This window comes from Schistocerca gregaria, chromosome 5, assembly GCF_023897955.1.
Source record: "Schistocerca gregaria isolate iqSchGreg1 chromosome 5, iqSchGreg1.2, whole genome shotgun sequence".
NCBI lineage: Eukaryota > Metazoa > Arthropoda > Insecta > Orthoptera > Acrididae > Schistocerca > Schistocerca gregaria.
In genome coordinates, this window is record NC_064924.1 from 222,818,040 (window position 1) to 222,845,529 (window position 27,490).

Here is a 27,490-nt window from a genome sequence, read left to right on the forward strand (position 1 = left end):
AAATCATAATTTTTATGACATCTGTTTTAGAACTATTATTGCAACCTCACTGTACAGTGATGTGCAGTCTGACTAGGTCCTTGTTGTCATGCACCAAAAATGATCTGCAGTTTACAATAACAGTTACTAAACATACCACTCCATAAGTGAAATTTTATGATGTCCAAAAAGACAACAAATGAATACATTGCTAAACTAAAGAAAACAAGTAATTTGGCAGTCTCTGAATTTAGAAGATAGTACCTTTCTTTTATATGCACCATTTGCTTAAACGCATTGGATAAACATAATGTGAAGGTGTCTTCAAACACCTCAGAGATCTGAACACACTTAAAGGAGTGTGCTGGTAGGGAGTAACCCACAGTCGTGACATGTAGGTGGAATTCCTAAAAGAAATCAGAAATGAAAATGTACCTCATAAGTCATAACATCTTTATTTTGAGGTTACGAATTCTTTTTAGCATGGAAATTAAGTTACTGGTAAAACATGTCTCTTGTCATATTTGATATCATCATCATCAGTAAGTACCACTGTACTTGCCTATATATGAGCAGCATAGATATGTAAAGAGCAGCTGAATAATATATCTAGCTAAGCAGTATAGCCCCTCCCTCCCTCCACCCCCTGCCAAAAAGAAAGTTGATAATTTTTAAGAGGGCGGGGGGGGGGGGGGGGGGGGCAAGGTTACAATGTTCTCAAGGAAAAGTTAAGTTGACAACTCTTTTTTTTTAGAAGCCAAAACTTCAGTTCTACACTTAGTTTACACATTTGTGGCCGTATTAAAGTGAAAATTTTACTTTTAGATGGGCTTCTTAAGACAGAACAAGGATGGTAGTACTTCTCTCGCCATCCTGGTTCCAAATGATGGCATAGCTCCAGGCACAAATGAACGCCCAATTTCATTGGGCATGCTATCGGGGAAATTATCACATGGCACAGGACAGCTTCAAGGATTTAGAGAAGATCGACGTAACATAGCTAAAGGAGGTAACTATGTGTGATGTATTTATTTTGATTGTAGGCTGTACAAATTGTCATTTTTTATGTCTCAAATTACGCATTTTTCTGTCCTGCTTAAAGTTGTAGCTACGTGTTTATTACAGTAGTTTACTGTTATTTTATATGAATGCCTGTAACTGAATGTGAGCATTAAATAGTTTTTAATTAATTGTTTTTGAGGTTTATGTTGAACAGAGAGCAGTAAAGAGACATATTCTTAAACAGTGATGACAGCAGATTGGCAACTTGATAAAGTAGGAAAGAGCTAATGGTAAAATTAATTTATCCTTGCTCTTCTCTCTAAAAAATACATAGTTTGTTGTAGTTTTCATGTTTTATTAAAGACAGGAATTGGTGTTATACTGATAAGCATATACTGGCTTGTGAAAACAAACTGACTTTTATGGTTTGATTTTGCAAAGCTTTTATCTTCAATACCTGACTAGATAATAAGGTAAGTTATGAAATAAAGAGACTCTCAAATATTAACAATAGCAATTGTGCTGTAATTATAGAAAGTTGGAGAAATGGGTTTAAAGTATGAGCCAAGTCCCTTGTAGAATTATGGAAGAAAAGATGTGAGATGACATAGCAGGCAAAGTAGCCTAAGAGGTGAGTGATGAATTGAGAGAAAGAGATGAAACACAGGAACGTGACATAACCTGGTGCAGGAAGCTTTGATAAAATTTGTGTCAGTAGGAGGAAATTACAAAGTAAAAAAAAAAAATAATAAAAAGAGCACTCCATCATCAGGCTACAAGTGGCCTACCAGAACCATCTGACCGCCATGTCCTCCTCATTGGAGAATGCGGATAGGAGGGGCATGGGATCAGCACACCGCTCTCCCAGTTGTTATGATGGTATTCTTGACCGAAGCCGCTACTATTCGGTCGAGTATCTCCTCAATTGGCATCACGAGGCTGAGTGCACCCCGAAAAATGGCAACAGCGCATGGCGGCCTGGATGGTCACCCATCCAAGTGCCGGCCACACCCGACAGCGCTTAACCGGTGATCTCACGGGAACTGGCGTAGCCACTGTGGCAAGGCCGTGTCAGTAGCAGGAAATGGAAAAGTAAATTAATTGAACAAAGATTACATTAATTCAAAACAATTTTATTTGTAGAATAAAGAATAAAGGGAATTCAATCATGAAGTGTCACATGTTGGTAAGGTCTTTTACTGCAATCATGAAGTTATTTTGTTGTGTTTTACAGTAGTGTGTGATGGCTGTTTTAGTTCTCTTTTTATTTGTATAAATGTGTGTCTCTAGCAAATCAGCGTCTGTGCAGACTGCCCATTATTTGCTAACTTAAGTAGAATTCTCTATTTCTGATTAGTTGTATATACGAAAACCACCCATTTGTAGTATACCAGTCAAGAGAAACAAAATTTTAAATAATAGTTAGAATAGTGAGCTTCTGCTTAACAGACCATTTATATTTTTCAAAGTACAAAAATTTCTAGGTGCTTGCATGTCTTTACATTACAGTGAAGTCACTAAAATGATACAGCAACTGGCATGAGGAAACAACATATTTGAGGTGTTATAATGCACTCAAGAATATGCAATGCAGAGATTAAATAAAATAATTAACTGACAAAATTACCAGCTCTGGAATTGTTAAATTAAACCAGTGGCTGAAGATTTGAAATTATCTTGCTTACCTCACTGTCATAGTTTTCATTTCATGGAAGAGTTCTGGCAATCTTATGTCGTGTTTCTGTTGGTTGTTGTTGTTGTTGTTGTTGTTGATGATGATGATGATGATGATGATGATGATGATGTGGTGGTGGTTGTGATAGTGGTGGTCATCCAAAGACTAGTTTAATGCAGCTTGCCATGCTCGTCTATTCTGTTTTAAGTCTCTTCACCTCTGAATAACTACTGCATCCTATTTCGATGTGAACTTGCTTGCTGTAGTGTATACAGGGTGTATACGATCCAGGACAACTGGGCGATCCAGGAAAAGCTCTGGAATTTTCTCATCCGAGGGAAAAACGAGAAAAGCCTGGGAATTTTTTGGAATTCCAGGAATTTTTCATTGTTTTAGTTTTCAGTTGAATTTTTTTAATGTTGACTGCTAGGAACCAGTTCTCTAACAAAGGATATTACTGTATCACACTACTGCAGAATAATACTGCAGCCGTAAAACATGAATGAGAAAAAAAAAATTGAAAGTAAAACTTAAGTTGCAAAGGAAATTCGCCATATATAACAACAAAACACAGTGCTTATACAAGCATATGCCAACAGCAAACAGTGTCAAAGGCTTTAGGAAGACTATGCAATGGTTTTTCTAACAACAAATTGCCACCAAAGAGCGTGACGTCACAACTGTTGACATTAGATTTGTTTGAGCTGTTGTGAGCAAGCGCATGTGCAGTTTCGTTGCATATGAATAGTATCTTCTCTGGCTTCTGGCTACAGAAATGTGGCTATTAGCTGTATAAGCAAACAGCCTGATGCTACCTGGTAAAATTTAACTGGTGCGCCCAAGCTGCCAGATTCACACATGCGAGGGGGCAAACTGGGGTATCTGCCCCAGCTGCAATTTCAGGGGGAGGGGGGGGAGTGCCAAATTCATATTCTTGAGTGAAAAAACCTTGTTTCACAGAGAGCGTATCATCCAGCGCACGTTGGCCTATTGATTGTTCAGATGACTTTGAAACGTGTCCCTGTTGGTTTTTGAGCACATTCTAAGTTGATATCTGAATGAATCGTAAGTTGACTTTTGAATGCGACATAGTGTACTTGATGTCTCTGCCAGGGGAATCCCCGTCGCATCTAGAAAAACTTTTCTGCAGACAAAAGGGGACTGGGCTATATGAGCTGAGTGGAATAAAGCCAAGGGTGAAGGTCAATCGCTGTTATGTGGATGACTGGGTTTTTGAATGATCAGCATTGTTATAATTACTAGTGAAATCTATAGATTCATACTACCAGAGTGGAAATAAATGACTAACAGGAATAACAGGGAAGAAAGATTATGTATTGTCTTCTTGGTGTATCCAATAAAATGAAATTTTTACACAAAATTTTTGGCTAGATTGCTACATTAGTAATGGCCAGTTGTGCAGTCCCCGGCTAGCAGCCACTTAAGTTTTGTTATGGGAGTAGCGAGGAAAATGCATTTTACTAACAATTAATAACGCCTAACTGGAGAATAATCATGGGATAACTAAACTGGTGATTGTGGCATTGTCCTCAAGTACATCGCCCTTGTATAGACCCTCTATATACTCCTTTCACCTTTCCCTTCTTTGCTTAGAACTGGGTTTCCATCTGAGCTCTTGATATTCATGCAAGTGGTTCTCTTTTCTCCAAAAGTCTCTTTAATTTTCCTGTAGGCAGTATCTATCTTAACCCTAGTGAGATAAGCTTCTACATCCTTACATTTGTCCTCTAGCCATTTTGCACTTCCTGTTGATCTCATTTTTGAGACGTTTGTATTCCTTTCTGCCTGCTTCATTTACTGCATTTTTATATTTTCTCCTTTCATCAATTAAATTCAATATTTCCTTTGTTACCCAAGGATTTCTACTAGCCCTTGTCTTTTTACCTATTTGATCTTCTGCTGTTTTCACTACTTCATCCCTCAAAGCTACCATTCTTCTTCTACTGTGTTTATTTCCCCCATTCCTGTCAATTGTTCCCTTATGCTCTCCCTGAAACTGTACAACCTCTGGTTCTTTCAGTTTATCCAGGTCCCATCTCCTTAAATTCCCACCTTTTTGCAGTTTCTTCAGTTTTAATCTACAGTTCATAATCAATAGATTGTGGTCAGAGTCTACATCTGCCCCTGGAAATGTCTTACAATTTAAAACCTAGTTCCTAAATCTCTGTCTTACCTTTATATAATCTATCTGATACCTTCTGGTATCTCCAGGATTCTTCCATGTATACAACCTTCTTCTATGATTCTTGAACCAAGTGTTAGCTATGATTAAGTTATGCTCTGTGCAAAATTCTACCAGACGGTTTCCTCTTTCATTTCTCTCCCCCAATCCATATTCGCCCACTATGTTTCCTTCTCTCCCTTTTCCTACTCTCGAATTCCAGTCACCCATGACTATTAAATTTTCGGCTCCCTTCACCATCTGAATAATTTCTTTTATTTCGTCATACATTTCATCAATTTCATCATCATCTGCAGAGCCAGTTGGCATATAAACTGTAACTACTGTAGTAGGCATGGGCTTTGTGTCTCTCTTGGCCACAATAATGTGTTCACTATGCTGTTTGTAGTAGCTTACCCGCACTCCTATTTTTTTTTAAATTCATTATTAAACCTACTCCTGCATTACCCCTATTTGATTTTGTATTTATAACCCTGTATTCGCCTGACCAAAAGTCTTGTTCCTCCTGCCACCGAACTTCACTAATTCCCACTATATCTAACTTTAACCTATGCATTTCCCTTTTTAAATTTTCTAACCTACCTGCCCGATTAAGGGATCTGACATTCCACGCTCCGATCCGTAGAACGCCAGTTTTCTTTCTCCTGATAATGACGCCCTCTTGAGTAGTGTCCGCCCGGCGATCCAAATGGGGGACTACTTTACCTCCGGAATATTTTACCCAAGAGGATGCCATCATCATTTAACCATACAGAAAAGCTGCATGCCCTCGGGAAAAATTACGGCTGTGGTTTCCCCTTGCTTTCAGCTGTTCGCAGTACCAGCACAGCAAGGCCGTTTTGGTTAGTGTTACAAGGCCAGATCAGTCAATCATCCAGACTGTTGCCCCTGCAACTACTGTAAAGGCTGCTGCCCCCTCTTCAGGAACCACACGTTTGTCTGGCCTCTCAACAGATACCCCTCTGTTGTGGTTGCACCTAAGGTACGGCCATCTGTATCGTTGAGGCACGCAAGCCTACCCACCAACGGCAAGGTCCATGGTTCATGGGGGTAGGATTTAAATTCTACAATACCTTATTGAAAAATATATTTAATGTATCTATCAGGGCAGCTCTGCTTCAGAGCCTTTAATTCTGGCGACTGTTGCCAGCCCATGTGCTTTGTTTTGACATAGGTCTTTCAGTACTCTGTCAAATTATTCTCTCAGTATTACATTTCTGTGAGTAGAATATTTGCTGTCACCCTGGGGACACCCACCTGCTGACTTCCACATTTCCTTCATCTTCATTTTATTATTGGCGGTACAAAAGCTGTCCATTATGTTTTTTTAGCCTTCTTGCATTTTCCTTTATGAATTTCCCAGCTAGATCAGAAAACATTCTTGGCTGGTACCTCTACTTGGTAAGCTGAAGACCTTGCTGTCGTGCGCCCAAAACCCCTCTACTACTACTCTACTTGGTAGATGCGTCACTCTGGGATCGAGGGACTGATGACCTAGTTGTCTGGTCCCCAATGTTGCAGAATAATATTGCATCAATAAAACAAATGAGTGAAAAACACCAATATAAAATTTAAGAAAATTCACCATTTACAACAACTAATCACAGTACGCACACAAGCATTCGCCATCAGCAAAATGTGTCGAAGGTTGTAGGACAAACACTATGAAATACTTCATAACAACAAACTGCATTCGATGAGTGTGGTATCACACTTGAGACACCAATAGGTTCATCTGAGCAGTTGCCAGTGGGCTCATGCACATGCATATGCACATGCACAGAGCTGGAGTCACATATGAGCAGCGCCTTCTTCTACTTCTCGCTACTTAAAGTGTGGCTATTAGATGTTTAATCAGTAGCTGCTAGCAGCCAGATGCCATCCAGAAAAATTTTTCTGGCACATCCAAGCTGCCAGATTTGTGCATGCGCAGAGCAGTGGCAGCTGTTGTGGGGAGTAGTATCCACATGACACATGTTTACATTTGATGACTTTGCTATTTTTTCTTGATTTACAGCTCTCATGTCAAATGAAACAAAATAGATTTGTGTGGCTGAGAGCTATCGAATGAATTTCAAGACATTCAAATAATTATGGACATATAAAGTGTGTTAGTAATTTCAGTTTTTGATTTTATAATATTTCCACATTATTGGTCATCAAGCATTAATTGCATAGCAATAAAACAAAGTTATTTTTGTTGATTTGCTGGAGAAATTTGGCTTTTATTAATCATTTCTACAGAGGCAGTCAATTTATTTGAAATGAAATGTTTCATTCCATACTATTAGCAGGTTTGAACTGTTCTCTGAATTTCAAGTGCACTTTTTCATCATGTGGCCTGTATGGCGTTGTTGTTGTTGTGGCCTTCAGTCCAGAGACAGGTTTGATGCAGCTCTCCATGCTACTCTATCCTGTGCAAGCTGCTTCATCTACCAGTGCCTACTGCAACCTACATCTTTCTGAATCCAACCGATCCCTTCTTCTAGTCAAGTTGTGCCACAAATTTCTTTTGTCTCCAATTCTATTCAATACCTCCTCATTAGTTATGTGATCTACCAATCTAATCTTCAGCATTCTTCTGTAGCATCACATTTCGAAAGCTTCTATTATCTTCCTGTCCAGACTATTTATCGTCCATGTTTCACTTTCATACATGGTTACACTCCATACAAATACTTTCAGAAACGACTTCCTGACAATTAAATCTATAGTCGATGTTAACAAATTTCTCTTCTTCAGAAATGCTTTCCTTGCCATTGCCAGTCTACATTTTATATCCCCTCTATTTCGACCATCATCAGTTATTTTGCTCCCCAAATAGCAAAACTCTTTTACTACTTTAAGTGTCTCATTTCCTAATCTAATTCCCTCAGCATCACCCGACTTAATTCGAATACATTCCATTATCCCCGTTTTGCTTTTGTTGCTGTTCATCTTATATCCTCCTTTCAAGACACTATCCATTCCGTACAACTGCTCTTCCAGGTCCTGTGCTGTGTCTGACAGAATTACAATGGCATTGGCGAACCTCAAAGTTTTTATGTCTTATCCATGGATTTTAATTCATACTCCAAATTTTGCTTTTGTTTCCTTTACTGCTTGCTCAATATACAGATTGAATAACATTGGGGATAGGCTACAACTCCCTTCCCAACCACTGCTTCCCTTTCATGCCTCTCAACTCTTATAACTGCCATCTGGTTTCTGTACTAACTGTAAATAGCCTTTTGCTCCTTGTATTTATCCCTGCCACCTACAGAATTTGAAAGAGAGTATTCCAGTCAACATCATCAAAAGCTTTCTCTAAGTCTACAAATGCTAGAAACTTAGGTTTGCCTTTCCTTAATATATTTTCTATGATAGGGTCAGTATTGCCTCACATGTTCCAGCATTTCTACTGAATCCAAACTGATCTTCCCTGAGGTCGGCTTCTACCAGCTTTTCCATTCGTCTGTAAAGAATTTGTGTAATTATTTTGCAGCTGTGTCTTATTAAACTGATATTTCAGGAACTTTCACATCTGTCTACACCTGCTTTCTTTGGGATTGGAATTATTATATTCTTCTTGTAGTCGGAGGGTATTTCACCTGTCTTATACATCTTGCTCAGTAGATGGTAAAGTTTTGTTAGGGCTGGCTCTCCCAAGGTTGTCAGTAGTTCTAATGGAATGTTGTCTACTCCCAGGGCCTTGTTTTGACTTAGGTCTTTCAGTGCTCTCTCAAACTCTTCACGCAGTATCATATCTCCTATTTCATCTTCATCTACATTCTCTTCCATTTAGATAATATTGTCCTCAAGAACATCGGTTTTGTGTAGACCTTCTGTATACTCCATCCACCTTTCTGCTTTCCCTTCTTTGCTTAGAACTGGGTTTCCATCTGAGCTCTTGATATTCGTGAAGTTGTTCTCTTTTCTCCAAAGGTCTCTTTAATTTTCCTGTAGGGAGTATCTGTCTTACCCCTAGTGATATGCACCTCTACATCCTTCCTTACATTTGTCCTCTAGCCATCCCTATGGCATTATGCCACAATAAAGAACCAAATATGAGATAATACAGTTTGATGCTCCCAGAAACCACACTGAAAAGCTTAAGCAGACACTTAACATTTATCTGGTACCTCCTCTAGGCTGCTAACTGGTTGCAGAAAAATATTCCAAATGGTGGTTTGAGAACTTTAAAGCAAATTTCCTATTACCCAAAATGAATTATGTTACACATGAGAATGTGCAATGAATTTCTTAAATCGCTGAGCATTTGACAGTTATTCAAAACTTCACACCTTAAGCACCAGCCGCAAGAAAAATTTAGGGCCCAGGAAACCAGACATTCATGCCATCATTTAAAATTTTACTGGCACATTTGTGTTTGATGTTTCTTAAAGGGCAACACACACACAAAAAGACCAATAGTGTATGTGAAACCGTAGCTTTCCTTATGGCTATCCAATATGCATATTAATTTAAACCATGAACTCTTCCTATTTATGTGTTTGTGCTACTTAATATTGATATTACTATTTTCTAAGTACATCATGTATCCTCTGCTCTGAATATCTACCGTCATTTTCTGATGAAATACCATGACATGAGCTATGTAGGATTGTCTGACAAAAATGCATCATAATCTCAGTTTCAGGATTTAGGAAACTAATGTTCTCTGTTTCGTGGAATTCATATTTATACTTTTGTTACATGAAAACACGCGGTGTACATGTTGCTGTGCATCAAAGATCTTTCCAAAAAGCATTTTTCCTTTTTTCTCCTGGGTTTCATTTACAAAAATGCCTGGAAGCTGTATGCTGATATGTAAAACCTTTACCATTCAAAGGATTGACAGGTTTTACAGTTCCGAGGGAAATTATATTGTTACTTAACACAGACAAAGTGTATTTCTCACCCAGGAAAAGTGTATTTCTAACTGGGAAATCAAAACTCTGGATTGTTCATAATATGCACCACTCCTCTGTTCTCCCGCTTCTACTTGATTGCAAGTGTTAGCAGTTGAAATTCGTGTGTGTTGGAGGATCGCTGCTGGCTGTATTTACCTCTACAAGTTGTGGTTCACTCTGAGCCTCAAACAGTTTCTTGTAGAACAAGTCTTCATGTATTATGAGGCTCGACCTCTTCTTCAGGTTTTGGAAGCCTCATAATATCACAAAAGCTGTGCATCATGAACACAGGCACTACCTCTCATTTCTGTGCTGCAACTGAATCATCCTCAGCCATCAACCTCTCTTTCTGTTCTCCTGCCCTCATGGACACTATTCAGTGGGAAGTCACTGATGACCCCCATTACAGTGACCACATTCCACTCCGGATTCAGCTACTGGACAGACCTGTCCCTGAAAGGATCCAGCCATGTTGGATGATCAACAGAGCTGACTAGACATTATTGAGGCAGCTGGCTGTGTTTGAATGCTGCGACCATTACGCATGTGGTCCACCGCACCACTGACTTTTCCATCCCGACATCCTCTAGTCATCTCTTAAGACAACCTGTCACTTATTGGACTGATGAGTACCATTCAGTAATCTGAGTCTGGCTTTGCGATGGTTCAAGTGCTGCCCAATGGCAAAAAACCTCACAACCTTTCGTGTGGTGAGGATCAAGGCTCGACTCATCATTAAGGAGAGCAAGAAAAGGTCATAGCAAACGTTACTGGCCTACATCAACTGTTCCACTGTTTTACAAAAGTACAGAAAGCCATCAGGAGGATTTCCAGTAAACACACTCGTTTACCAATAGCAGCAGTTGGTTGGTTGTTTGGGGGAAGAGACCAAACTGCGAGGTTATTGGTCTCATAGCATTAGGCAAGGATGGGGAAGAAAGTTGGCCGTGCCCTTTCAAAGGAGCCATCCTGACATTTGCCTGGAGTGATTTAGGGAAATCACGGAAAACCTAAATCAGGATGGCCGGACGCAGCAGTGCTAAAACAAGGGTGTCTCCAAACCACACTCGGATACATCACCCAGCCAGTGGCAGAACATTTTGCAACAGCTACTGCCAAAATTCCAGCCAGGATCCAGCAGTATGCTGCTAATGCGTGACTGTGGAGAGGGTCCAATTGGACTTCAGATCTAATAATTCAAAGTCTTACAGTTACCCTTTGTCCAAATGGGAGCTGCACTGTTTGATGCTAATGATACTGCACATGGTCACAATCAGATCCGTTACAGTGTGCTCCGATATTTGCAAGTTGAGTCAAAGAAAATCTTACTTGAATGTTTTAATTTCATGTGGCAGACAGGCCACTTTCCCAACTTGTTGAGAGAGGCTATTTTGGTACCTTTCCTCAAACCAGGAAAGGCCTGAACATATCTCAATAATTACTGAAGTGTCACCTTAATGAGCTGTGTAGGAAGGACCTAGGAACGAATGGTTAATCGTCATCTAGTCTGGATGATACCTGGCAACTCTTTAACTGCTCTTTGTGTGGATTCAGGAGATTTCGATCTGCTGTTGACAGCTTGACACTTTTAGAGGTGTGTATCCAGCAGGGTTTCCTATGTCACTGTCTCAGTATCTTTCATATCAGTAAGGCATTCGACACTACTTGGTGACACATTATTCTAGGGCAGCTCCACCAGTGGGGCTTTCATGGCCACCTCCCCTTCTTCATATGATCCTTCCTACCGAAGCATTTTTTAGGTCCCAAGTTGCTGACATACTGGCGGGTCATTTTGAACAGGAGAATAGTGTTCCTAAAGGCAGTGTTTTAAGTGTTACCCTCTTTGCCATATCAAAAAGCAGCATCACATCTATGGTAAGGAGTCCTGTACAATACTCCTTATTTGTGGATGATTTTGCAGTTTTCTGTTTCTCCTTCAGTATTGCAACAGTGACTCATGAGTCGCAACATACAGTGCTGAGGTTAATGGAGTGGGCTGAAAAGACAAGTGTTCATTTTTCTGCAGATAAGTGTGTGTGTGGGGTGGGATGGGGGGTTCTCATATTTTTAATTTACCTCTTTTGCATATGAGGGACACCATTCTACATTTTAAAGACTCATTGGGGTTTCTGGGCCTCATTTTTTACTCCAAACTGTCTTGGTTACCATGAGGGGATTAGGCTGACCACGGGTGCTTACCGGACCCCCCCCCCCCCCCCCCCCCAATACCAAGTCTGTGTTGTGCTTGAGGTACTGCTACTCACTACCTAGGAGTAGCTCCTCATGGTATGTCAGGTATGTGAGATCCTCACTCCTCCAAATTCACCAGCCTACCTAAATGTTGTTCATCCAACTCTGGAAAGCCTTTTCTTCCATCATCCACAAGCAACAAGGCTGTTTGGGATTCACATGCAGTTTCTTGGTATAGAGCAAGTACAACCTGAAATCAAGGGTTTTAACCATGTGCCACCATGATTACTGCTAGGACCTAGAGTCATTTAGATTTATTGCAGTTGAGGAGAGGTTTCACTCCTGCATGTATCTTTAACACATTCATTTTATGAAATCTTAACTGAGCACCACCACTCTGCAGCTGTGTTTATGGATGGGTCTAAATGGGGGGGGGGGGGGGGGGGCTCTTTTGGTTGCACTGTCATTTTCCTTGATTGTGCCCAATCGCCTCAAGACTTTACTGTCTTCAATGTGGAAGTATACATGATCTTGTGGACACTAGAGCAGATGCAATGTGTTTGGAGTGCTACATTCCTTGTCTCTTATGACTCCCTGAGTGTATCTCTCTCTACAATGCTTGTACCGAGCAGATAAAGTAGTCCAGAATATCCAGAACCCTCATCAGTCTACATAGTCCATGATACAGTTGGGGATACTTCCGTTGGGGATACTTCCTTCTATCTCTGCAGGCCAGAATGAGGTCCTTCTTACTTGTCTTCCCATAGGTTACAGCCCTATGACACACGGCTCTTGCTCTGGCAAGAAGAAGCTTGTGCTTGTGGTGTGCAGATCACAGTGTGCCATATTTTACTAGACAGTGGTTTATATTCGGACGAGAGGGCAGCAGCTCATTTGCTGATAGACTTGCCCACTTTTTAAATTGGGAATTGAATGAATGTGGTACGATTTTTAAGATTTTGTGAATTGTCCAACTTGTTTCCTAACATTTTAAGGCAGTGTTTTTAATGTGGTATCAGGCTGACTGGCTCATCCATATTTTTTAAGCTATTTGCCAGCCGCATATTCCTGCGAATCTATTTTAGTTTTCCTCTTGTCTTGCTGAGATTTTTTAAGGACATCAGAACAATTTTAACCCTTTTTCCGTGATGTGAGCTAATGTGATTGTGTGGGTGATTATAGTGGAGATTGATTGGGATTTTATTTCAGATTGATTTTAATCTTTCGTTGTTTTTTAACCACATACAGTTCAACTTATTTCGTGTGGGTGCTGATAGCTCCATCATTGAGTGCCCCTAATCCACAATCACACATACAATAAGAATTTATGAGTTACTTCTGTCACTATATAAACCACCTTAGCCATCTGTAACATATTTCACCATCACTCTGAAGATGCTGAATTAAACAGTATACAATTAATACAAGGTATCCTTTGCAAAAACAAGTATGGTGAGGTGGTATCAGAGCAAACAAAGTTGTGATAAGACAGTGTTTTGACACAAAGAAGAGAAAAAAATAATAAACAGAAAGAGTTGTGAATAATATGTCCATATACTTTTCTTGCTAACATCGTTGTAAGTAATTGAATACAACAGACAGAAGTCCTGACTTTAAATTCAGAACTGAGACCAGAAGTTGTTGTGTTACAGATAATTTGTTTTCAGTCATTGAGTTTCCTAATCCACTTCGAATCTCAGAGGACCGTGTTCAGTATTTGTACAGTGTGCTTTGTCATTTGTAAAATTCTTGCATTAACAGCAAAGCTAAATCTTATTTGCCTATAGCAAACAGATGTGTGTTAGTTTCAGTGTAACATAATCAAAGATCATCAGTTAGTGACATGGTTAAGTACGTCATTGTGATGATTCAAAAGATAATACAGTGTAGTGGTCCTGTGAACCTTACAGCAGGAAGGGCAAACTCTATAATTGGTTCTTGGGGATAGATCTGTCTAGCCGTCACATTGTTACAAAGAAAGTGGATTTTGAAATGTTGTGTTATTCATGCTGAAGTACTGCCTGCTGCCTGACATACAATCATTGTAAGATTACCGAGGAAGGTGGTCCAGGAGTTAAAACACTGGAATAGCATTCAGTAGGAATGAAGGCCAAATCTCCATCGGGCCACTCAGATTCAGATTTATGTAAGTTTCTTAAAATGCCTAAGGAAAATATCATGATGGTTTCCAAGGACATGACTACCCTTATCCAATACCTGTTAGTGCTGCATCTCCAGTAACCTCATCCCAGTAGGACATTAATCATCCTTCCTTCCTTTCATTGTTAGCTGTACAGAGAAATAATAAAACGTGAAATAAGATTTGGGGATGTGTGCGACAAGACTTGGTCTTAAGAATTTTACAAAGATAAACTTCACTGGGCTATAGGAAAAGAAAAGTAGTAACCAGTACTAAAAGGTAAACTATTACAGATTCAAGACTGTCACTCCACAGATGATTCTGTTCTTGTGTTCTTTCTCTCACATTATAAGCACAGAGTTGAAAGGAATAAATTAGAGGGGCAATGCAACGTGTACAGAAACCTAAAAGGTCTTATTCTTACTGTCCAACATCCATGAATAGAACAAGAAGTGGTGCAAATAATGGTTGCATTAGCTGCTTCCAACACATCGTATTTTGATTATTTACAGAATATGATTATAGAAGGATCACTGTCTCACTCTTGCATTAAGACTGCATTTCATGGCATTTTAGTGAGGACTGCAGACAATTTTATAGGTACAATGAAGTCATTAGTATTCACTACTAATAATATTTTTTCTTCTTTGCAGTTAAACCTTTGTATTATGGAGCTTTCGGATCATATGCACCATCTTACGATTCTACTTTTGCTAATTTGACAAAAGAAGAGACAGAACTTATTTACCAAACGTATGGAGATGAAACTGCAGTGCAGTATGCAGAGAGGTATGTTTGATGCCCAATTTTCACACTCTTCAAAAAAGTAATACCCCAGTAACTTTAAGGACACTGCAGTCAGTTTCATATATTAATATAGGATACTAATTATTGTTTAAATACTAAAAGATATATTGTGTAAGTACTTGTTCATTTGGAAAATTGTTGGTTGTGGTTACCCGATTTCTTAGAACTACCCGTTATGGGACTGACAAGAAAATGAATGATGTCCATTACTCATCTGATAGTAGAGCTGTCATAAGTTGGCTAAACTCAGGGAGGGGTGATCACAATAGATAGCAGGGAGATTGCTGAGAAGGCATCATATGTGGTTTAGTGAGGCCTGTCTAGGAGGCAGCCAGACAATCAGGAGTGATCATGGTCACCTGCTGTTTGAGTACTGAGTGCTCACGGTAAAATGTGGCTGTCAGACATCATTATAAATAAATAATAACAATATTAGATAAATAAATAATAGTAACAATAATAATATTAGAGGATAGTGCAAACTGTGCAGTGTTTTCAGGAGAATGACAATATGTTAAGTTTGTCATAGTTTTAAATGCAAGCATATACCTGTATATTTAACTGCACAATGAATAAAGTGCAGAGTATCTCTTTTAAAATTGACAAAAGATAATATGATGGCTGGATTAAGAACTTCACTTTGAAGGTCAAATACACCAGTATCGATTTCTAACGCGTCTAGCTACAGTTGGGCCTTATAGATTCCAGTGTGACAATCAATTTACCTGCAGAAGCTCACTGAAAGACTTCAAAATCTGTGAATAAAATAGTTACAAAATACAATTTAATGTCAATTTATACTTTATCCGAAAACGACATTCATTATAAGGTTGCACCAGTCATAACAAATATATTTTGTACCTAGTTGCCCCTTCTTCTTTGTCTCGGCACTTAAAACGAGTATGTTTCATTTCATTGTAATTCTTTATCAGTGCAACAGTATTAGAAACTAAATTTCCATGACAGGCATTAACCAGCTACAGTGAAGCGATACATCACCATAGAACTATTCACGGCTGTGGAATAGTCTCATTGAAAACAGTTTCTTGTGCTGAGCTGCTGTGTTCTGATTCCTCTTCCATTTCTTGCCGTGAGCTGGCCATGTTACAATTGCCAGAGATGACTCTTACTTTCTCTGTCTATCACAGTCAGTGTGTAATACTTTTTCAAAATAGTCCTCCAGTATTCTACAGCACATATATATAACTGAATGAGATTGTTAGTGTAGCCGTATCAATATATTCTCTGTTGGGTTAAAATGATATTTATTGTTAATGCTGTGTGGTTCATTCACTTTTGAAGTGCAGTCAAGTTACAACACCTCCGATATTATTACATTTATTTACTTATTTATTTGTTTACTTATTCCTGCCCCCCTCCTCAGAACTGGAAACAAATAAAATATGCGGTTTGTTTTAAAATATGCATACACTTTTTGTGAATTACGTGAATGTGTGGTGTCTGTTCTTTCTGACATGTCTGAAGGAATAGACAAATTAAAGGTGGATGGGGTAGGGGTGGGGCGGAAAGGGAAGGGAAGGAACTAATAGTATCAAGTGCATCAGGACTTTATGCTGAATCAGTGGTGACGAGATTGTACTTCAAACCTGGTATCTCTTGCTTATGAGGCAGTTGTATTAACCACTGCACCATCCACACACAGTTTTTATCGCAAATGCCTGACTACTTTGGAATACTCCCCAAATGAATCACCTTCCCACCTAGGGCCACCTATGTAGACCTGTCCAAAAGAATAGACGCCCTGCAGTCGTATAATTGATTTTCCTTGTGGAACAATAAATCCACAATCTTTAGTCTGGGCGCACAGTTCGTTTGACCTTCAGTGGGGATCTAATATTATCGAGCATGGAGGTCATGAATGGAGGCTGCAGATTGTTGCACTAGATGGGAGTGTGTGTCAGCTGGGGAGTGTGCCGAGATGGCCCTTGCATTTGTGATAAACAGTATGTCCAGATGATGTAGTGGTTAATGTAACTGCTTTGTAAGCAGGAGTTCCCAGGTTCAAATCCTGATCTTGCATGCATTTTCATTTTTCACTGCTAATTCCTCACAAAGTCCTGATGCAGCTGATACCATTAGTGCTTCCCTCCCCTCCCCTCTCCCCCTCCCCTAAACATTTAGTTACATAACTTGTTGTGAATGTGTGAAAGAAATGGCAGCGCTGTACAGCACACAAACCCTAGTAGCTGTGGCAAGAGTGAGGCCTGTTATTGATGCTTAAAATAGCGATATTTTCATTATAAAAACACTGTGTAGCCATTTGTTTCCTCTATTTACATGGTGTGAAAATCATCATCAGTTTAGTGAGGTGTGTGGTGGGGTTTTCTTGAATGTGTGTAATGTGCATTCATGGGTGCAACTGTTCAAAGAAGGCAACAAACCAAGACAACATCAGCCTGGAGCCAGCCCACAAGACTTGTTACACAACCTTGGTTGGCTGCCAGGCCACTTGTAACTCTGCAACTTTATCAATCCATCATCTCAGTTGCTTATTGTCTTCCACTTTTGTTTCGGTTTCATTCAGTACAGAAAATATTTCATAACATTGTGAATACATTGCTCACATTCTGCTTGTGTTTTGCTTGCAGCTGCAGTATTGGGTGGAGTAGCTGATTCCATATTTGTTTTTGATCCACACAAAATGGAAACTTGTTTCATTATGTAGTGTTCTGCGAACATATGTTCCTGCCTAGGAATCCTTGTGTGAACTTGGCATGTAAAGGTATTGTTCGTACTCTATTGTCATTGCATCTGTTTTACGTAATTTCTCACATTTAATGGAGAGTTCCATGTTAGCAACATTTGACGGAACTGGTGTTCAGCTTTACTTCATCTTGTCACAGAATGAGTTTGTATTTCTGGTTTGAAAGGTGTTGCTTCTACCCACTGTTAAGCTTTGTAGTATTAGCGACAAAGTATATAGTTATTGTGCAAGGTACTATTATGCAGCAAAAATGTTCTACGTCAACGGGTATCTTTGTAAGTGGGATTGTGTGGTATAGTTTGAACCTACTTCCATCATACTGAATGCTACTGAATTTAGTGAAGTGTAGTTACACAGCATTAACTAGTAGATCCAGTGATAAAAGTGAGAGGTTGTGTGGTGTTTGCTTTTAAATTTTTGTCATTATGAAAGGATGATTGTAAAACATTGATTTCTGCTAAATTGTGTTGTTTCAGTACTTGTTAATATATGTGTTAACACATTTACGTAACTACTGTTGCATCTTTAGCATTTGCAAGGAAGAATGCCTAGTCTTTAAGAATACAAAGCATACTCTGTGACAAGAAGTAGCTCCATTCAAAGCAGAAATATGTAATCATTCTGTAATAAGATCTAATAAAACTGAATGCCAATTCTGTCAGAAATTGATCACATGGATTTCTCCATTAAATGCAAGAAATTAAGAAAAACAGTTGTAAACTAAAAGGAAATAGAATAGGAACAGTATACTTGCAAGGGAGTTCTAAAATGTAATGCCTCCAATTTTTTATGTCAAAATTCTTACAGCTTTTTAAATAAAACAAACATTCTACATCTTTATTCTTCATGTTTATACATTAATTTCTCAACTTAGTCACCCTGCTGACAAACACATTCCTCCCAACAAGAAATAAGGTTATTGATACCGTCAGTGTTGAATGTTTGACTTATTTGATGGAGCCTCAACCTCACCACTGCTTACCCAACTTCATCACTATCAGGGTGAGATTCTCAAAGTTGTGCTTTAAGTTTTGGAAACAAACGAAAATTGGACAGGGCCAAGTTGGAACTGTGTGTTGTCTTGCATTGTCATGCTGAAGGGAAATGCGCTCCATGTCTGGATGAACTCTTCAGATTTATACTTCTAATTTTCTGAGAGTTTTTTCACATGCCAACATAGTTAAAAAGTAATTGTATGGATAAAATCTACTCGCCGAGAAGTGGCAGGAGAAGAAACATACGAAAAATGGTTTCAGGCATGCAAGCTTTTGAAGCCAGTGGCTGTTTCTTCTGGCAGAAGGGTAAGGAAGAGGGGTGGAGGAAAAGGACTGGAGGAGTTAGGAAAAAAAGGCAGAGTTCAGAAAGATCACAGAGAACCACAGATTGGGGCAGACTTATTGGACTGGATTGAAGGAAAAACTGATTGTTGAGACTACATCGGACAAGATTTGAAAACCTGAGAGCTTAAGGTGGAAGACAGAGTAATACGTAAGAAAGAAATTACTGCTATAAAATCATAAACTAGTTAATGCGAGTGAAAACTAAGAGAATTGTATGTAATAGAGGTGGGAGGGGGACGGTGAAAAGTAGACAGTTCGAAAAATGAAAGGTGTTGAAACTAAAACAGAGTGAAGAAAGGAGTAGTTACTGTGAAGAAATGCTGAGATGGAAGAAATTGATGTAAATCTAAGCCAGGTGGGTGGCAAGAACCAACAACACATAATAGCGCTTGTTCCCACCTGAAAAGCTCTGGGAGAGTAGTGTCTGGTGTAAGAATCCATGTGGTGCATGTGGTGAAACAGGCACCTAGGTCACAACTGTCATGTTGTAGAACGTGCTCTATAATAGAGTATTGTGTGTTGCTGATATACACCTTCTGCCTATGCCCACTTGTCCTAACTGACAACTTGGTAGTAGTCATGCTGATGTAAAAGGCTGAACAGTGTTTGCAGAATAGCTAGTGTATGAAGTGTTGTTTCTCAGATGGCTCTCTGTGTGGTAGTATATGATTTTCCAGATACAGGGCTGGTAAGGGTGATTGTAGGAGGGTGCATAGGGCAAGTTTTGCAGCAGGGATTGTCACTGGGGTAGGAGTCGTAGGTTAGGGAGACGACAGCAGTGAGAGCATAAGGTCTAACAATTACAGTGCAGAAATTGGCAGAAAGATAAATAGTTATTCGAGATGTGGTGGACAAAATCTCAGAATGGATCTCATCTCAGGGCATGGTTTTAGGAAGTCGTGGCCTTGTCGAAGTACCTGATCAATACATTGAAGACAAGGATAATACTGAGTCATAAGACTTGTGCTCCAATTTTTTTTGGGGGGGGATCAACTATACCAGTATTGGATGTGATGGCCTGGAAATCTGCTTTTGAACTAGGTTGGTGGGTAATAATTGAGTGCTGTCCACTCTGTCTGCCAAATCACTTCTGTATATAAAGAACAACAGCGGCCCTTGTGAACTCCTGATAATACCCTTGCCTCTGATGAACACTCACCGTACAGGAAAGCATTCTGGGTTCTATTATTTAAGAAGTCTTTGAGCCACTCATGTATCGTAACTTATTCTATATGCTCTTCAGTGAGACACCATATCAAATCTTTCCGGAAATCTAGAAATATGGAGTCCGCCTATTGCCCTTCATCCATATTTCTCAGTATAACGTGAGGAAAGGACAAGCTGAGTTTTGCACGAGTGATGCTCTCTAAAACCATGCCGATTCGTAGACATAAGCTTCTCAGTCTTAAGAAAGTTTATTATATTCGAACTGAGAATATGTTCACGGATTCTGCAGCAAACAGAAATTAGGGATATTGGTCTGTAATTTTGTGGGTCTGTTCTTTTACCCTTCTTATATGGTGGCATTTTTTCTAGTTGTTTGGGCAAGAGATTCACGATAAAAGCAAGCTAATTAAGGAGCCAATGATGTAGAGTACTCTTTGTAAAATCGAATTGGGATTCCCTCCGGACCTGGAGTTTTAGTTGCTTTCAAATCTTTCAGTGGTTTCTCTACACTGGGTATGCTTATTACTATGTTGTCCTTATGGGAGTCTGTCTGACGGTCAGATGATGGTATGTTTGTATGGTTCTCTTGTGTGAACGATTTCTTGAACATGAAATTTAAAACTTCAGCTTTCGTTTTGCTATGTTCAACTGCCTCACCAGGCTAGTCAACAAGGGACTGGACGGAAGCCTTAGGCCAACTTTACGATTTTAATCCGACCAGAATTTTCTCGTGTTCTCTGCTAGATCTTTTGCTAAAGTGTGACATGGTAGTTGTTGGATGCTTTGTGCACAGCTGTTTTCACAGACCACAAATCTCTACTGACCTTCGCTTTTCGTTATTTATGCTTTCTGTTTAAACTAAGAGTGCAACAGCCTCTACTTCCTCAGCATCTGCCGAATTTTGTTATTAAACCATAGTAGGTCTTTTCCATTGTTTATCCACTTACTAGGCACATAACTCTCCAGACCATGATTTACAATCTGCAATAATTCCTCTACATCCATCTTAACAGTAACTAAATTATGCCAATTCACTGTCTAAGTGAGATGTTAATAACTGCTGTATCTTGCAGAGACGGTCTCCTAGTCTCCTAGTCTTCTTGACTGACTTATTAACTTTTGTTGTCATAGATGCTTTAATGACTTCATACTCGCTAATCTCCGTTTCTTTGCTGACATTATCTATAAGGTCCAGTGTATTTGTAGCTACAAGTTCTAAGATATTTCCATAGTGTGTGAGCTGCTGAAGTAGCCATTCAAGACAATTTTCAGAAAATGTATTCAAAAGTATTTTGCATGACTGTTATCTGTACCGCAGCAATGAATCCATAGACATCCCAATGAGCACTCGGCAGGTTAAAGTTGCCGCCAACATGATTGCGTATATAAGCGCTATTGACTGTAGACTTTCTTTGAATTACTCAAGAACTGTCACAGCACAATTGGGTGGCTGGTAAATGCTTTCAGCAATTAACTTGGTTTCATCTACACTTGTTAAATGCAACCAAATGACCTCACTGTCACACTCAGCTACGACCCTCAATAGAAAACATATTTTTGTCAGCCACTATGAACACTCCCTGCCCTATGGCCTCTATTCTGTCTATCTGATATACTTCCCATTACTAGTTAAATATGTCTGCACTTTCCACGTTCACTTTCCAGCTACCTGTCCCAAGAATAATATGAGCACGAGGACTTTCCTGGACGGTAGTAAATTCAGGAATTTCATTATGAATACTTCGAAAGTTTATTGATAAAATTGTGACAGTAGAAGTTCTGAATTCTGAACTTGGTTTGACTTTCCTTGCTGCATATTTACTGGCAAGTGTTCACCAGAGCGCCTCAAATTACTGCCTAGCCTTAAAAAACCCGCGTGTGCACTCCACTCTGCTACCCTAGTAGCTGCTTCCTTTATGTAGTGTACCTCTGACCTATCAAGGGGAGTCCTACAAATCTGCAACCAAGACCATCAGAGTCGAACGAGCCTTTGGTTGACACCCTCCACTCGGCTCCAAACCGAAGGACCCTGATCAGCTCTGGGAATGATGAAAATTGGGAGCTCTGCTTGCACCCAGCATGTGAGGCCAGCTGTCTTTACCGCGAGGGCCTGTATGAACTGAGGATCACCTCAGAAACCATGTGACAGGCATGTTTGATGTCAACATGAGCCACAAGCTGCAGACGACTGCACCCTGCATAGCCCCAGGCAAGACTGCTTCCACATCTCGGATGAGGCCCTTCGGCAGACGTACCAAGTGCATATTGGCTTTGTTTCCTGCCCTGAATGCTAACTGTTTAAGGGGTTCCACAATGTGCCTGACATTGGAGCTCCCAATAACTAGTAAACCCCTCTCTCACCGTGTGCCTGCATAGAGCATGCTGAAAACCACCTGTCCACTTACAGGGTGTGTGGACAAGGCCAGGCAGCCAGCCTCCACGATGGCCCTCCGCCTTGTGCGACGTGAACATGTTACCACCCACAGCTCACCCTGCTGTAAGGGCTGATCCACAACATTGGGTGCACTAGGAGGTGCCTTGGAGGCTGAGCACGATACACGTGAGGTGTCCCCTGTGATGCATGAGATTCTCCGCCACGCTACACCCCAAGGCAGCGGCCTGAAGGTGACTGACCTTAGCCAAAAGTACATTCAGCTATTCACAAACTGCGATTGGCTCCTCCTGCTGTGTCCGCACACAGTGTGCACACATCCTAGCCATCCTATGAAGACCAACTGAAGAAGTGAACTATAAAAGCAGACAATCCTAGATATGTAACTTGCTACCCTCCTGATGTGTCACCAATGGATGTGGATGCATTAATAAGCTACATAGCTGGCTTTTCAGTGAGCAACTATTGCACTACAGGCTGAATGAATTTACACTTACAAAAATGCAAGATTAAACCTCGTAAACGGAGAAACACACACAAAATTTAATAAAATTACTACATGGAAACATAGAAAAACATAAACACTTAACTTACTGACCTGTAAACATATATCAGCCGAGAGTGGGAGCTTGAATACAGTTCAGAGCCCTCTTGTGGTAAAGGGTTTTAACTTCTGTCAGCAAAGCAGGAAAGTTGACTGATTAATGTGCGTGGTATACCTAAACTGATAATGAGAACAGAATTTAAAAAATCGGAGACGTCAGTTTCCAGCATACCCTCATACAACAGAATCATTTGAGCTGTTCACACACAGATTTGAAAGCAGGAACATACATACACAAGCCCATAGAACACTAAACACCATTTTATTGAAATCAGCTTCTGTTTTATATGAAACACATACAAATGTGGAATCATTTGCTCCAAACGGCATTACAGATACATGCCAAAATAAAGCAGTGTGCAAGCAACTTACTCACAATGCTGTTCAAAGAGCACAATTCACACAAGAAGTTGTGATCATGAACACAAGGCAATGAGGCCAGCTTCTATACCATGTCAATTCAGATTATTCCGAGGTTCTGATGTATGCTAAGAGCACAGTTATTTCCACTTGATAATAATCACGTAGTTAGTTTGCAGTATTGGGTTTTACCTGTAAATAATTTTATAGTCAGAAGGCAACCACCATGTCATCAACAGAATTTTACATGGTGACACGCAGCTTACAGAAGTTAATATTAGCTTTTATTGAGATATCTCGACTATATTACTTTGCAAGGTCTCTAAACCTTTTCAGTTTCCAGGTGCACACTATACTACTACACAACTAGGTGCACCCATAAACATAAGTGGAAAATATTGTCTTATGGGTCACACTTTCATATTAAAAATGTGGGGTTTTACACCATATTTTCTCATGTTGAAATTCACTGCCAGGCCACTTAGAGTGCTGCTGCTGTTCTCTGTTTCTGTATTGCGACGTGAGCCTTGCACTTCTTATGCTTTGGTGTTCTATGCTCCAGCCAGGCTGACGACAAGTTCGAGCAAGTGGAGAAAGTTGTTTTGGAGGATTATTGAATGGGTGTGGGGCACATCAGCCTCAAAGTTGGCATTTCTGTGGGATGTGTCCACACAGTCCTGCATGAAGGTGTGAAAATGAGAGAAGTGTCCCGTTGGTCATTTGCTATGAATGCTGACAGGCGATCACAAGGTTTTCATGTGGCATGTTGCTAGGCAATGTCGAGGCATGAGTAGTACTGCCTTTCCATCAACTGTGACAATGGATGAGACATGCATCCCATTTTTCAATCCTGAAACGAAGCACCAGGTAACTCAGTGGAAGCACACACACTCACTGCCACCAAAACAATTTTGGGTAAGCGCCAGTGCTTGGAAAAATGATAGTGGTCATGTTCTGGGACAGCGGTGGCATAATCCTTAATCTTTGCATTTCAAAGGCCACTATGGTAATAGGTGCATCCTACCAAGATATTTTGGAAGGACAGGCTCCTTACAGCATTGCATGAAAAATGCTTGGAAAAGACACCACATGTGCTCTTTCACCAAGACAGCATGACCCCTACTCAGGTGACCAGGTTTCTTGTGCCTTTTATCAGTTTCCAACAATGAAAGACACTCACTGTGGTCACATGTTCAGTAACCGTGCCACTATTGCAGCAGCGATATTTCCAGTGTTCAAACCAGACTCCCAAAGAAGCATTTAAAACAACCATGGAATCATAACATCAAAATTGTGAAAAATGTTATTGCTGATAAAAAATTATACCTAGAAGTGACACTATATCCACAGTTTTGGTGTGGCTTTTTTTGTGAGAGAAAAAAATCTGAAATATTATAATTGGAATGCAGCTTGTACTGTTTTACTTATTTGTTCTCAACAACACTATCAAATATGCTATTTCTCTGTTTTTGCTTCAGCACTCTGTGTGTAGTGTATTTTTTTAAAATTTATATACCAGTCTTGTATTGCTTTTTTATGATTTTTTGTTTGAAGATGGGCTTGTAAGCTGAAAACTGTTCCACTGAATAACTTACTACTGTAGAATGTACACAGTTTGTGTTTTACACCTATAAATGTGACGTCGTTCTACGAAGTAGTGAGGGGAGAAGCTGAAACTACATCTGTGTACGTACCCTACAAATTGCTGTGAAACATATGGCAGAGGGTACTTAAGACAGTATCACATCTTGGGTTTTTTTCCCCCATTCCAATCACAGTTGGAGCACAGAAAGTATAGACAGCTTAAAGCCTCTGTATGTGCTACAATTTGTCTAATCTTGTCTTCGCAAATCTTATGGGATTAAAAAATGATAAGGAATTGCTGGTAATTGGTGTATGATATCTGATTTCACAGATAGTTCTGCCTCGTGATCTTTACTCATCCTATGGGTTGTATTCCACCCACAATTTTTCATGATTGTAATAATGTTGTTGTTGTTGTGGTCTTAGTCCTGAGACTGGTTTGATGCAGCTCTCCATGCTACTCTATCCTGTGCAACCTTCTTCATCTCATAGTACCTACTGCAACCTACATCCTTCTGAATCTGCTTGGTGTATTCATCTCTTGGTCTCCCTTTACGATTTTTACCCTCTACGCCGCCCTCCAATACTAAATTGGTGATCCCTTGATGCCTCAGAACATGTCCTACCAACCGATCCCTTCTTCTAGTCAAGTTGTGCCACAAGCTCCTCTTCTCCCCAACTCTATTCAATACCTCCTCATTAGTTATGTGATCTACCCATCTAATCTTCAGCATTCTTCTGTAGCACCACATTTCGAAAGCTTCTATTCTCTTCTTGACTAAACTATTTATCGTCCATGTTTCACTTCCATACATGGCTACACTCCATACAAATACTTTCAGAAACGACTTCCTGACAATTAAATCTATAGTCGATGTTAACAAATTTCTCTTCTTCAGAAATGCTTTCCTTGCCATTGCCAGTCTACATTTTATATCCCCTCTATTTCAATCATCATCAGTTATTTTGCTCCCCAAATAGCAAAACTCCTTTACTAATTTAAGTGTCTCATTTCCTAATCTTAATTCCCTCAGCATCACCCGACAAAATTCGAATACATTCCATTATCCCCGTTTTGCTTTTGTTGCTGTTCATCTTATATCCTCCTTTCAAGACACTATCCATTCCGTACAACTGCTCTTCCAGGTCCTGTGCTGTGTCTGACAGAGGGTATTTCACCTGTCTCATACATCTTGCTCAGTAGATGGTAAAGTTTTGTTAGGGCTGGCTCTCCCAAGGTTGTCAGTAGTTCTAATGGAATGTTGTCTACTCCCGGGGCCTTGTTTCGACTTAGGTCTTTCAGTGCTCTCTCAAACTCTTCACGCAGTATCATATCTCCCATTTCATCTTCATCTACATCCTCTTCACTTCCCATAATATTGTCCTCAAGTACATCGCCCTTGTATAGACCCTCTACATACTCCTTCCACCTTTCCCTTCTTTGCTTAGAACTGGGTTTCCATCTGAGCTCTTAATATTCATACAAGTGGTTCTATTTTCTCCAAAGGTCTTTTTAATTTTCCTGTAGACAGTATCTATCTTACCCCTAGTGAGATAAGCCTCTACATCCGTACATTTATCCTCTAGCCGTCCCTGTTTAGACATTTTGTACTTCCTGTCGATCTCATTTTTGAGACGTTTGTATTCCTTTCTGTCTGCTTCATTTACTGCATTTTTATATTTTCTCCTATCATCGATTAAATTCAATATTTCTTCTGTTACCCAAGGATTTCTACTAGCCCTTGTCTTTTTACCTCCTTGATCCTCTGCTGTCTTCACTACTTCATCCCTCAAAGCTACCCATTCTTCTTCTACTGTATTTATTTCCCCCATTCCTGTCAATTGTTCCCTTATGCTCTCCCTGAAACTCTGTACAACCTCTTGTTCTTTCAGTTTATCCAGGTCCCATCTCCTTAAATTCCCGCCTTTTTGCAGTTTCTTCAGTTTTAATCTACAGTTCATAATCAATAGATTGTGGTCAGAGTCTACTTCTGCCCCTGGAAATGTCTTACAATTTAAAACCTGGTTCCTAAATCTCTGTCTTACCATTATATAATCCATCTGATACCTTCTAGTATCTCCAGGATTCTTCCATGTATACAACCTTCTTTTATGATTCTTGAACCAAGTGTTAGCTATGATTAAGTTATGCTCTGTGCAAAATTCTACCAGACGGTTTCCTCTTTCATTTCTCTCCCCCAATCCATATTCACCCACTACATTTCCTTCTCTCCCTTTTCCTACTCTTGAATTCCAGTCACCCATCCATGACTATTAAATTTTCGGCTCCCTTCACCATCTGCATAATTTCTTTTATTTCGTCATACATTTCTTCAATTTCTTCGTCATCTGCAGAGCTAGTTGTCATATAAACTTGTACTGCTGTAGTAGGCGTGGGCTTCGTGTCTATCTTGACCACAATAATGCGTT

The 27,490-nt window shown here is 39.8% G+C and overlaps 1 protein-coding gene across 4 annotated transcripts in view; it reads left to right on the plus strand.

Moving 5' to 3' along the window:
* LOC126271901 (bromodomain-containing protein 7) overlaps nt 1–27,490 on the plus strand; it is a 133,861-nt gene that overhangs the window by 90,264 nt on the left and 16,107 nt on the right. For all 4 annotated transcript variants that reach the window (XM_049974285.1, XM_049974283.1, XM_049974286.1 and 1 more), the window contains 2 exons: nt 805–988; nt 14,735–14,870. In XM_049974285.1, the coding sequence (XP_049830242.1) occupies nt 805–988; nt 14,735–14,870 (320 nt within the window). The remainder of the gene's footprint in view (nt 1–804; nt 989–14,734; nt 14,871–27,490) is intronic.